The 12,690-nt window shown below is 44.0% G+C and overlaps 1 protein-coding gene across 2 annotated transcripts in view; it reads left to right on the top strand.

Moving 5' to 3' along the window:
- Positions 1–12,690, top strand: part of LOC141164967 (uncharacterized) — a 74,902-nt gene that overhangs the window by 23,858 nt on the left and 38,354 nt on the right. The window contains exon 6 of one of the 2 annotated variants that reach the window (XM_073650625.1): positions 6,286–6,342. The exons of the other annotated variant lie outside the window; for it this stretch is intronic. Within the exon in view, the coding sequence (XP_073506726.1) occupies positions 6,286–6,342 (57 nt within the window). The remainder of the gene's footprint in view (positions 1–6,285; positions 6,343–12,690) is intronic. 2 annotated transcript variants of the gene reach the window in all.

Genomic DNA, 12,690 nt, shown 5'->3' with positions numbered 1-12,690 from the left:
TGGGTTAATGTACATGGGGATGACCATAATGGAAGACTTTTAATTGGAGTTTGTTACAAGTGTGAGGCAGTGAGAGGGATCATATACGAGGGACAGTATGTGTCTCCCAGGATGTGCATAGAGGCATATTGAACCCGCTCGAGTGCATTGCAATCACAGACACAGCTGTGATTGCAGTGTAGATTAAAAGTAAAGTTTTAACTTGGTCAAGCTATTTGGTGTTACGGATCCGGGTGGTGGAACCTCTGTGCTGCGGTGCAAGGAGGTATCAACTCGGACCGACCAAGGTCGTACAGCGGCTCAATCAACTCCGTGACCAGGGAAGGACTGAGCAGAGGGACCAGGAGCTACTCTGGGGACCGACCTTGTATGAGAGCAGGTGACTCCCACAGGTCAGAAGGCAACGACTGACCGGTACAGCAGATGAGCACGGCAGGCAGGCTGACGGGTGATCCGGGCAGACGGACTGGCAGGCACGGCAGGTAACAAGCAGGATCCTCCAGGTAGGCGGGCTGGTAGGCATGGCAGGTAACAGGCAGGTGCTTCTAGGTAAGCGGGCTGGCAGGCACGGCAGGTAACAAGCAGGAGCCTCCAGGTACGCTGGCTGGTAGGCACGGCAGGTAACAGGCTGGTGCTTCTAGGTAAGCGAGCTGGCAGGCACAGTAGGTTACAGGCAGGTGCTTCCAGGTAAGCGGGCTGGCAGGCACGGCAGGTAACAAGCAGGAGCCTCCAGGTAGGCTGGCTGGTAGGCACGGCAGGTAACAGGCAGGTGCTACCAGGTAAGCAGGCTGCCAGGGCCCATAGACAGATTTGTGGACTGGACTGTAGACAGACTGTCGGGCTGGAGAGTAGACAAGCTGTCGGACAGGGCTGGTAGTCAGGCTGGCAGGCTGGACTGGTAGTCAGGCTGGCTGGCTGGACTGGTAGTCAGGCTGGTAGGCTTGACTGGTAGTCAGGCTAGCAGCGGGACCTGAGGGCTGAAGCAGAGTTTAACACACAAAGCTACAACCTTGCACGGGCACCTCCATTTTGGAGGAGGTGCCTTATATATGAGAGGTCCTCCGGCCATTGGCCGGGGATTCCTTAGGATGGCATGTGCGGCCCCTTTAAGAGGGAGGGAGCGCGCACGATAAGCACAGTGCCCGGGAAGCTGCACGCTTCGGCAGCAGCAGAAGCAGAAGCGCCGGAGGATGCTGGGCGAGGAGTGCGGTGGCAAGAGGTACCTCATCTCTGCCTGTCAGGGGGCAGAGACGCCGATACTACAGTACCCCCCCCCTTTAAGCCCCCCTTTTTTAGGCCAGACCAGAAAGAAATTTTCTAAGGAGAAGCGGGGCGTGGTTGTTCTCCCTGGTTTCCCAAGTTCTCTCCTCTGGGCCAAACTCCTTCCAATCCACCAGAAAAAAGGTTTTTCCTCTTACCCTCTTGGTGGCCAGAATTTTCTCTACCTCATAGACGTCCTCAGCGGAGACCGGAGCTGGGGAGGTACCTGGATTGTCGGAAAAAGAATTAAGCACAACTGGTTTGAGGAGAGATACGTGGAAGGAGTTGGGAATCCGTAAGGTGACTCGGAGTTTTAACTTGTAGGCTACTGGGTTGATTTGCTTGAGGACTTCAAATGGGCCGATGAACCGTGGACCCAACTTATAGGAGGGTATTTTGAGACGGACATGTTTGGAGGAGAGCCAAACCTTGTCTCCTGGATGGAATTGAGGCAGATCGAGACGTCCCTTATCAGCATGTTTCTTCATCCGCTCAGAGGATTGAAGAAGTGCGGATCTAGTGTCCTCCCAAATAGTGGAAAATTCGCTGACCAGAGACTCCGCGGCAGGGTTGTCCACTGAAGCGGAAATGGGAAACGGAATTCGGGGATGTTCACCGTAGACCACAAAGAACGGGGACTTGGAAGAAGATTCGCTCTTTTGGTTGTTATAGGAGAACTCGGCCCATGGTAGGGGCTCCACCCAATCGGTATGGTGAGCATTGACGAAGTGCCGGAGGAAGCTGGTAAGGATCTGGTTGATACGTTCCACTTGGCCATTGGACTGCTGATGGTAAGCAGAGGAGAAATCCAGGATGACATCCAGCAGCTTACACGTAGCTCTCCAGAAGCGTGAAGTGAACTGGACCCCTCGATCAGACACAATGTGGAGGGGTAGGCCGTGGAGACGAAAGATGTGATGGATGAAGTCCTTAGCCAGCACAGATGCAGATGGGAGACCAGGCAGAGGAATGAAGTGGGCCATTTTAGAAAAGCGGTCATCGACCACCCAAATTACCGTGCAACCGTCAGAAACAGGGAGATCAGTAATAAAGTCCATAGCAATGTGTTGCCACGGTGCAGCAGGTACGGGAAGAGGCAGGAGACGGCCAGCAGGAAAATGTCTGGGAACCTTATTGCGAGCACAGGACGAACAGGCCGTGACGAAGTCTACCACATCCTGGTGCAGGGCAGGCCACCAGTAATGCTGGGTAATGAGCAGGAAGGTCTTCTTCTGGCCAGCATGGCCGGCTAGTTTGGATGAATGACCCCAGTGAAGAACCTTCTTACGATCCGGAACCGCTACAAAAGTCTTACCGGGTGGGAGACGAGACAGGTCCAAGGGGGCCACATTCATCACTTTGGAGGGATCGATGATATGCATAGGCTCCTCCTCTTGATCGGACGACAGGAAGGATGAGGACAAAGCGTCTGCTTTAACGCTCTTGTATGCCGGGCGGTAATGTAGGGTAAAGTTGAAGCGGGCGAAGAACAAAGACCACCGGGCCTGACGCAGATTGAGTCTTTGGGCATTCTGTAGATAAGCCAGGTTTTTATGGTCAGTATAGATGACCACCGGGTGAAGAGTCCCCTTGAGCAGGTAACGCCACTCCTCCAATGCCAATTTGATGGCTAGCAGTTCTCGGTCTCCTATGGAGTAGTTGTGCTCAGAAGAGAAGAGCTTGGAAATGAAGCTGTAGGTTACCATTCTCTCGGATGGAGATTTCTGGGTGAGCACCGCTCCGGCTCCGGAAACCTCCAGAAAGAACTGTTTGTTGCTATCCGGACGGTGCAGCACAGGGGCGGAAGAGAAGGCTTGTTTTAAGGAGAGGAAGGCCTCCTCCACTTCGGATGGAAATTCCTTAGGATTTGCTCCCTTTCGGGTGAGCGCAGAGATGGGAGCAGTCCGGGAAGAGAAATGTGGAATGAAGGACGGTAATAGTTAGCGAAGCCCAGGAATCGCTGAATAGCCTTCAACCCCTCTGGACGGGGCCACTTTAAGATGGCAGAGACCTTCTCGGGGTCCATCAGTAGACCTGTCTTAGAGATAATATAGCCCAGGAACAGAAGAGAGGTTTACTCGAAGAAGCATTTCTCAAATTTTGCATAAAGGTGATTCTGCCTGAGCCTAAGCAGGACCTGACGATCATCCCTACAGTGTGTGGGAAGATCTGAAGAGAAGACCAAGATGTCCTCCAGGTACACCACCACGCAAGAATATAAGAGGTCACGGAAGATGTCATTAACTAATTCTTGGAAGACGGCGAGAGCATTACAGAGGCTGAAGGGCATCACCCGGTATTCATAGTGACCGTCCCGGGTATTGAATGCCGTCTTCCACTCGTCTCCTTGGCGGATCCGGACCAAGTTATAAACCCAACGAAGATCGAGCTTGGTGAAGATCTTTGCATCTTTAAGGTGGTCGAACAGCTCAGAGATGAGCGGCAGGGGGTATTTGTTTTTGATAGTGATTTGGTTGAGACCTCTATAATCGATACATGGGCGAAGTGAACCGTCTTTCTTTTTTACGAAGAAAAATCCGGCTTCAGCCGGGGAGGAAGATTTTCTTCGATATACTCCGATATGGCCCGGGTTTCGGCCAACGACAACGGGTAAATATGCCCACGGGGTGGAGTGGCACCGGGTATCAGGTCGATAGGGCAGTCATATGGCCTATGAGGTGGCAGTGTCTCTGCCTCCTTCTTGTCGAAGACATCAGCATAGGACCAGTAGGGTGCCAAATGGCTGACACTATAATAGCTTTCAAAAAAGGGATGAACGATTTCCTCAATACAAATAACATTGTGGGCTAAAGATAAATTAGACAAAATATTACACCTATAGTAGTACATTTAATATGATAATAGTAATTACATAACTAGTATCATAATTAGGTTTGATCCAGGGTTCTAGGACTGATCGCCTTGCCTCGGGGTCAAGAAGGAATCTTTCCCCGTGATGCAAATTGGTTGAATGTGTCCTGCGGTTTTTGCCTTCTTCTGGATCAACAGATTTAGACATAGGGATTTTAGTAATACCATTATTGGAATCACAAGAGTAACACAAAATATAAAACTGATTAAAAAATTATAACCTTGTTCATTTTTAATTGGAATAGTGCATCAATAATAAAAATGGTAATAATACATTTGTGAGGCATAGTCCCAGTAAGTTAGTGTAGGAAGTACAATTGGGGGAGAAATGGATGGACCTAGGTCTCTTTCAACCTATGTTACTATGTTACTATGCAATAGTAAGAAAGGAAGAAATACAAAATGACTGTTAATCGATCTGGGACACCATGCAAAATCTCACCTCGTGGGGGATCTTTGATCATGAGGAAGGTGAGAGATCAGCCTAAAACTACACATTGGGAACTTGTTAATGATCTCAAGGCAGCTGGGACCACAGTCACCAAGAAAACCATTGGTAACACATTACGCCTTAAAGGTTTAAAATCCTGCATTGCCCACAAGGTCCCCCTGCTCAAGAAGGCACATGTGTAGGCCCGTTTGAAGTTTGCCAATGAACACCTGGATGATTCTGTAAGTTATTGGGAGAAGGTGCTGTGGTCAGATGAGACAAAAATTGAGCTCTTTGGCATTAACTCAACTCCCCGTGTTTGGAGGAAGAAGAATGATGAGTACAACGCTAAGAACATCGTCCCAACCGTGAAGCATTATACTTTGGGGGTGCTTTTCTGCAAAGGGGACATGACGACTGCAACATACTGAAGGGCAGATGGATGGGGTCATGTATCGCGAAATTTTGGCCAACAACCTCCTTCCCTCAATAAGAGCATTGAAGATGGGTCGTGACTGGGTCTTCCAGCAAGACAATGACCCAAAACATACAGCCAAGACAACAAATGAGTGGCTCAAAAAGAAGCACAGTAAGGTCATGGAGTGGCCTAGCCACTCTCCAGACTTTAATTCCATAGAAAACTTATGGAGGGAGTTGAAGCTCTGAGTTGCCAAGGGCTTACCTCAAAATCTTAATGATTTAGAGATGATCTGCAAAGAGAAGTGGACCAAAATTCCTCCTGACATGTGCGCAACCCTCATCATCAACTACAAAAAATGTCTGACTGCTGTGCTTGCCAACAAGGGTTTGCCATCAAGTATTAAGTGTTGTTTGCCAGAGGAATCAAATACTTATTTCCCAATGCAAAAAGCAAAAAAATGTATCTAATTTATACAATGTGATTTTCTTGATTTTTTGGGATATTCTATCTCTGAATGTTAAAATTAACCTACCCTTAAAATTTATAGACTGTTCATGTCTTTGTCAGTGGAAAAACTTACTAAAATAGTAAGGAATCAAATACTTATTTCCCCCAATGTACATATATAAAAGGGGAAAAGGCCACAGTTATTTATGCTCACTACACTAAACACCGTTATTATTTATTTTACTTTTAAGAGAAGCTCCACTCAATCTTTTGAATACATTTATTTTTATGATCTGTTTTCTAAATTTAATAAAACTGCATATCTGAAAAGCACAATGATATTAAAGCCACTGAATAGTTTTGTGTGCATTTGGACAGAAACTTGCTACCATCTAAGAGGTGCTGTGATACAATACAAAAAGTGCTTCATCTAGAAGAAAGCAGCCATGTTTTTTAATCTCTTAACCCAGGGGTGGGGAATCTTTTTACTGCCAAGGGCCATTTGGATATTTATACCATCCTGTATAAACTGCATGCTAACTCCATGCACAAAGTACATCCTGCTGCTGGCTCTGGTGCCAGGACGCTATCTTTCATTGCATGTGCCTCAACGTTCAGTAGTGACCTCTGTGTGTGTGCTCACAAAGCAAGAAGAGATTAATGGGCAGGTGTTCTTCAAAATACAGTTGCCGGCCCAAGCACTGCGGTCCACAGGAATCTGTCCGGGGGCCGGATAAAAGGTCATTGAGGGCCATTTACAGCCCGCTGGCCTGAGGTTCCCCACCCCTGTCTTACACCGTTCTTTTTAGTGATTTTAATCTTACTTACATTGAATGTATTTCCATTTGTTTTATAGTTGAATTGCCTGAACTTTACAACATGGGAGGAAAACATACTTAGAAAAGCTTTGTTGGTAATGTGGTGATTTTTATTCTATAAACTAGTTCTAATGATTTTTTCCCTCTTTTAGACTCATTATATGTGTATATTTGTCCATACAAAGTTTCACTAATTATCCACACTGTTGTAGTGTTAAGAACAAGATATATAGCGGCTGATTCATCAAAGCTTTTACGCCAAAACATAAATGCTTTGAAATGTTGCAATATAATTGAGAGTGCCTCTGAGGCGTCTTTTTTTCTAAGATAAACAAGCCCAATATTTGTAACTTCTTTAAATATATATCTTATAGTAAAATATATCTGTATTCATTATTGGCTAGACTTAGGTATGATTCAAACTCATTATGTTGGAGACACTGGCATAGGTAATAATAAATATAATTTTGAATGATATGGTAAAATATGATGTTGAATCAAAAAATGAAAAACAAAATGTAAATGCCCCAGTAAAGGTTTTGGAAAGTACACCAGATAACAGCTATACAAAATGGTATATACATTGCCGTGAAACAGTACTCATACCTCATGAACTTTTCCACATTTTTTCATGGTACCCTCATAAATGTAAATTAACTTAATTGCGATTGTATGTGCTATACCACCACAAAGTTCATAGAATCATAGAATGGTAGAGTTGGAAGGGACCTCCTGGGTCATCTGGTCCAACCCCCTGCTCAAAGCAGGATTCACTAGATCATCTCAGACAGATGTCTGTCCAGCCTCTGTTTGAAGACGTCCATTGAAGGGGAACTCACCACCTCTCGTGGCAGCCTGTTCCACTCATTAATCACCCTAACTGTCAAAAAGTTTTTTCTAATATCTAATCTGTGTCTCCTCCCATTTAGCTTCATCCCATTGCTTCTAGTCTTTCCTTGTGCAAATGAGAATAAAGATGATCCTTCTACAATGTGACAGCCCTTGACATATTTGTAGACAGCTATTAAGTCTCCTCTCAGTCTTCTTTTTTGCAAGCTAAACATTCCCAAATCCTGCAACCGTTCCTCATAGGACATGGTTTGCAGACCAGTCACCATTCTGGTCGCTCTTCTCTGAACTTGCTCCAGTTTGTCTATGTCTTTTTTAAAATGTGGTGCCCAAAACTGTACACAGTATTCCAGATGAGGTCTGACCAAAGAGGAGTAAAGACCGATAATGACTTCACGTGATCTAGACTGTATGCTTCTGTTAATACATCCCAGAATTGTATTTGCCTTTTTTGCTGCTGCATCACACTGTTGACTCATGTTCAGTCTATGATCTATTAGTATACCTAAGTCTTTTTCACATGTACTGTTGCTTAGCTCTATTCCTCCCATTCTGTATATGCTTTTTTCATTTTTATTGCCCAGATGTAGTACTTTGCATTTTTCCCTGTTAAAAACCATTCTGTTGGTTGCTGCCCACTGCTCCAGTTTATTTAGGTCTTTTTGAATCCTCTCTCTCTCTTCTCTAGTATTAGCTATCCCTCCTAGCTTTGTGTCATCAGCAAATTTAATCAGTTTACCCTCAATTCCTTCATCTAAATCATTGATAAAGATGTTGAACAATACAGGTCCCAGGACGGAGCCCTGTGGTACCCCACTTGAGACATTCATCCAGCTGGATGTGAAGCCATTTACAACCACCCTTTGAGTCCGATCACTAAGCCAGTTATGAATCCACCTAACAGTTGCCTGGTCCATTGCATACTTGGTCATTTTTTCAATAAGGATGGTGTGAGATACTTTGTCAAATGCTTTGCTGAAGTCAAGATATACTATATCTACAGCATTTCCCTGATCCACCCAGTCAGTGATTCTGTCATAGAAGGAAATTAAGTTAGTCTGACATGACTTGTTAGTTACAAACCCATGCTGACTCTGGTTAATCACTTCATTCTTATCCATGTACTTACATACATGTTGTTTAATAATTTGTTCAAAGATCTTTCCTGGTATAGAAGTCAGACTCACCGGCCTATAGTTCCCTGGGTCCACCTTCTTCCCCTTTTTGAAGATAGGAACAACATTTGCTCTTCTCCAGTCTTCTGGGACTTCTCCTGTTCTCCAAGAATTTTCAAAGATTATGGAGAGTGGTTCTAAAATTTCTTCTACGATCTCCTTCAGTACTCTGGGGTGTAATTCATCTGGACCTGGAGACTTGAACTCATTTATGTTAGCTAAATATTCCCTCACAATCTTTCTGTTTACAGATAACTTGGATTCCTCTATTCCTTTAAAAGGACAGTGAAGATCAGTTGATGTTACATTTTCTTTCTGAGAGAAAACAGATGCAAAATAGGAATTAAAAAGTTCGGCCTTCTCAACATCCTCTCTTACCATTTCTCCATTTTCATCCTGTAAAAATCCTATAGCATCTTTGACTTTTCTTTTACTTTTGACATACCCCCAAAATCCTTTTTTATTGCTTTTGACATCTCTTGCAAGCCTTAATTCATTGTCAGCTTTAGCTAACCTGATACGTGCCCTGCAGGATCTGCAGACTGTATTATAATCTTCTTTAGATATGCCTCCCTCTTTCCATTTAATAAACATTTCTTTCTTTCTTTTTAGCATGTGTTTAAGTTCTGTGTTCATCCATCCTGGTTTCCTTAAATGCTTCCCATTCTTCCTACTTTTCGGGATTGTTAACGATTGTGCTTTGAGAATCTCATTTTTAAAAATTTCCCATCCTTCCTGGACATTTTTGTCCTTAAGGACATCCAGCCATTGGATCCCTCCTATTCTCTTTCTGAGTCTCTTAAAATCTGCCTTTCTAAAATCTAACCTTGAAGTTTGAGTCTTCACATGTCTTCCTCCTCTAGTTATCCAAAATTCTATAATAGCATGATCGCTGCCTCCTAGGGTCCCAGCCACCTTTACCTCCTCAACCATTTCCTCCCTGTTTATAAGGATTAGATCCAAAGTAGCAGATCCCCTTGTTTTCTCCTCTACCTTTTGGAAGATAAAGTTGTCAGCAAGAGAGGATAAGAATTTGCTTGACCTGTTAGTTTTACTTGAGAGAGATTCCCAACAAATGTCTGGATAGTTGAAATCTCCCATGACCACTACGTCATATTTTTTGGAGAACTTGGTCATTTGATACATAAAGAGTTCATCCATATCTTCAGCTTGCCCAGGTGGCCTGTAGTAAATGCCTACAATGGTGTCCTTTCCGTTGTTCTCTCCTTGTATTCTTACCCAAACAGTTTCCACAGAACTCCCAGTCTCTGAAGCTTCAATCTCTGTGCAGATATACGCTTTTCTAACATACAATGCAACACCTCCTCCTCGTTTATCAAGTCTGTTTCTTGCAAATAAGTTGTATCCTTTTAGCCTTTTATTCCAATCATGTGTATCGTCCCACCAAGTTTCAGTGATTCCAATGACATCATATTCCTTTTCCTGCATTAGTAGTTCCAATTCTCCTTGTTTGTTGCCCATGCTTTGTGCATTTGTATAAAATCATTTTAGCTTGTGATTGGTTTCTCTTCCTCCCATATTTTTATTATTTAAATTGTTTTGTCTTTGTTCTTCCTTTCCACTTCCAGTAGCAGAGATCTCAATAGTATTTGTCAGCTGTATGGCTTTTTCTGGCCTTTTGCTTCCCTTCCCACATTGTTCTAGTTTAAAGCTCTTCTGATGAGTGTAGCAAGGCGACTTCCAAATACATGTTTTCCAGTCTTCGTAAGGTGCACCCGATCTCTAGCAAGTAGTCCATCGTATAGGTAATTCATTCCGTGATCCAGAAATCCAAATCCTTGTTGACGGCACCATCGACGTAGCCAGTTGTTCACCTGTAGAATCTTATTCCACCTCATTGTTCCATGGCCATCCACTGGGAGGATGGATGAGAAGACCACCTGCGCTCCCAATTCTTTCACTTTCTTGCCTAAGTCTTCAAAGTCACTGCAGATGGTTTCCAGGTCCTTTCTTGCGGTGTCATTTGTCCCCACATGTATTAGCAGGAATGGGTAGTGATCTGTAGGTCTGAAGAGTCTTGATATCCTGTCAGACACATCTTTAATTTTTGCTCCTGGAAGACAGCACATTTCTCTTGAGGTTATGTCTGGTCTGCAGATAGCGGCCTCTGTTCCTCTTAACAGGGAATCCCCCATGACCACCACTCTCCGTTTTTTCTTCACAACATTCTTCTTTCTCCATCCAGGAGGATTCTGAGGGCTTACAAGGTTATTCATTGCTGGCAAAGTCTTATTTTGCTGTATTTCTTCATGGTTCTCCTGCGTGAGAGCCTGGTACTGGTTCCTGAGCAGTATGGGTGCTGACTGCCTCTCGATCCTCCTGCTTCTTTGGGTCACATGCTTCCATTCCTCTGTTTCGTCAGGTGCAGTTCGAATTTCTTCTCTTTCTGAATCATGAAGAGATAATTCTGCTCTGTCTAAGAACTCTTCACCTTCCTTAATGATTTTCAAGGTAGTTAACTATTAAAAGTTGAAACTATTTGTGAAATGTTAAGTGAAAATTGTGTCTTCAGAGAGGAAGAGAACTAGAACTCAGTGCCGTCTATAGGAAGTAACAATTCTAAAAGTCAATATCGACCCTTTAACGAGCCTCGTCACATAGCTTAGGATAAAAGCTAGAACCAAAAACTCAATTTGCAGACACTGTGTTTCAGGATGCTGTTCCTTGACAGTGTAAAGTGCGAGATCAGGTTTGGCTGGGTAAGAGGCGTCAGACCGGGATCCAAGGGGTAGCATTTCTCCTTGCAGAGAGAGACATGTTAAGCATGTCAAGCTGGGGAAACTTTTAATTGAGTTTTTGGTTCTGACTTTTATTCTAAGTCATGTGACAAGGCTCGTTAAAGGGTCAATATTGACTTTTAGGATTGCTACTTCCTATAGGTGCCACTGAGTTCTTGTTCTAGTCCTCTCTGAAGAGACAATTTGCATATTTCCCACAGGAGCATTGCAGTTTAAAAAGTCTCCTCACCTTGACATGCTTAATATGTCACTCTCCGCAAGGAGAAATGTTCCCCCTTAGATACTGAAAAGTAAAGTAAATGATATATGGTTATTTTTTTTAGAAAATGTACAGTACAGACCAAAACTTTGGACACACCTTCTCATTTAAAGATTTTTCTGTATTTTCATGACTTTGAAAATTGTACATTCACACTGAAGGCATCCAAACTATGAATCAACACATGTGGAATGATATACTTAACAAAAAAGTGTGAAACAACTGAAAATATGTCTTATATTCCAGGTTCTTCAAAGTAGCCACCTTTTGCTTTGATGACTGCTTTGCACACTCTTGGCATTCTCTTGATGAGCTTCAAGAGGTAGTCACCGGAAATGGTTTTCACTTCACAGGTGTGCCCTGTCAGGTTTAATAAGTGGGATTTCTTGCCTTATAAATGGGGTTGGGACCATCAGTTGTGTTGTGCAGAAGTCAGGTGGATACACAGCTGATAGTCCTACTGAATAGACTGTTAGATGCTTTTTTCTTGCCTTAATACAAATTCTAAGTAAAGAAAAACGAGTGGCCATCGTTACTTTAAGAAATGAAGGTCAGTCAGTCCGAAAAATTGGGCAAACTTTGAAAGTGTCCCCAAGTGCAGTTGCAAAAACCATCAAGCGCTACAAAAAAACTGGCTCACATGAGGACCGCCCCAGGAAAGGAAGACCAAGAGTCACCTCTGCTTTTGAGGATAAGTTTATCCGAGTCACCAGCCTCAAAAATCGCAGGTTAACAGCAGCTCAGATTAGAGACCAGGTCAATGCCACACAGAGTTCTAGCAGCAGACACATCTCTACAACAACTGTTAAGAGGAGACTTTGTGCAGCAGGCCTTCATGGTAAAATAGCTGCTAGGAAACCACTGCTAAGGACAGGCAACAAGCAGAAGAGACAAGTTTGGTCTAAAGAACACAAGGAAAGGACATTAGACCAGTGGAAATCTGTGCTTTGGTCTGATGAGTCCAAATTTGAGATCTTTGGTTCCAACCACCGTGTCTTTGTGCGACGCAGAAAAGGTGAACGGATGGAGTCTACATGCCTGGTTCCCACCGTGAAGCATGGAGGAGTAGGTGTGATGGTGCTTTGCTGGTGACACTGTTGGGGATTTATTCAAAATTGAAGGCATACTGAACTAGCATGGCTACCACAGCATCTTGTAGCGGCATGCTATTCCATCCGGTTTGCATTTAGTTGGACCATCATTTATTTTTCAACAGGACAATGACCCCAAACACACCTCCAGGCTGTGTAAGGGCTTTTTGACCAAGATAGAGAGTGATGTGGTGCTACACCAGATGACCTGGCCTCCACAGTCACCAGACCTGAACCCAATCGAGATGGTTTGGGGTGAGCTGGACCGCAGAGTGAAGGCAAAAGGGCCAACAAGTGCTAAGCATCTCTG

The sequence above is a fragment of the Phyllobates terribilis genome, unplaced genomic scaffold (genome assembly GCF_046119375.1).
Source record: "Phyllobates terribilis strain yellow unplaced genomic scaffold, ASM4611937v1 Scaffold_11__3_contigs__length_659146591, whole genome shotgun sequence".
NCBI lineage: Eukaryota > Metazoa > Chordata > Amphibia > Anura > Dendrobatidae > Phyllobates > Phyllobates terribilis.
The sequence above is the reverse complement of the archived record's forward strand: the minus strand, read 5'-3'. Positions and strand labels throughout refer to the sequence as shown.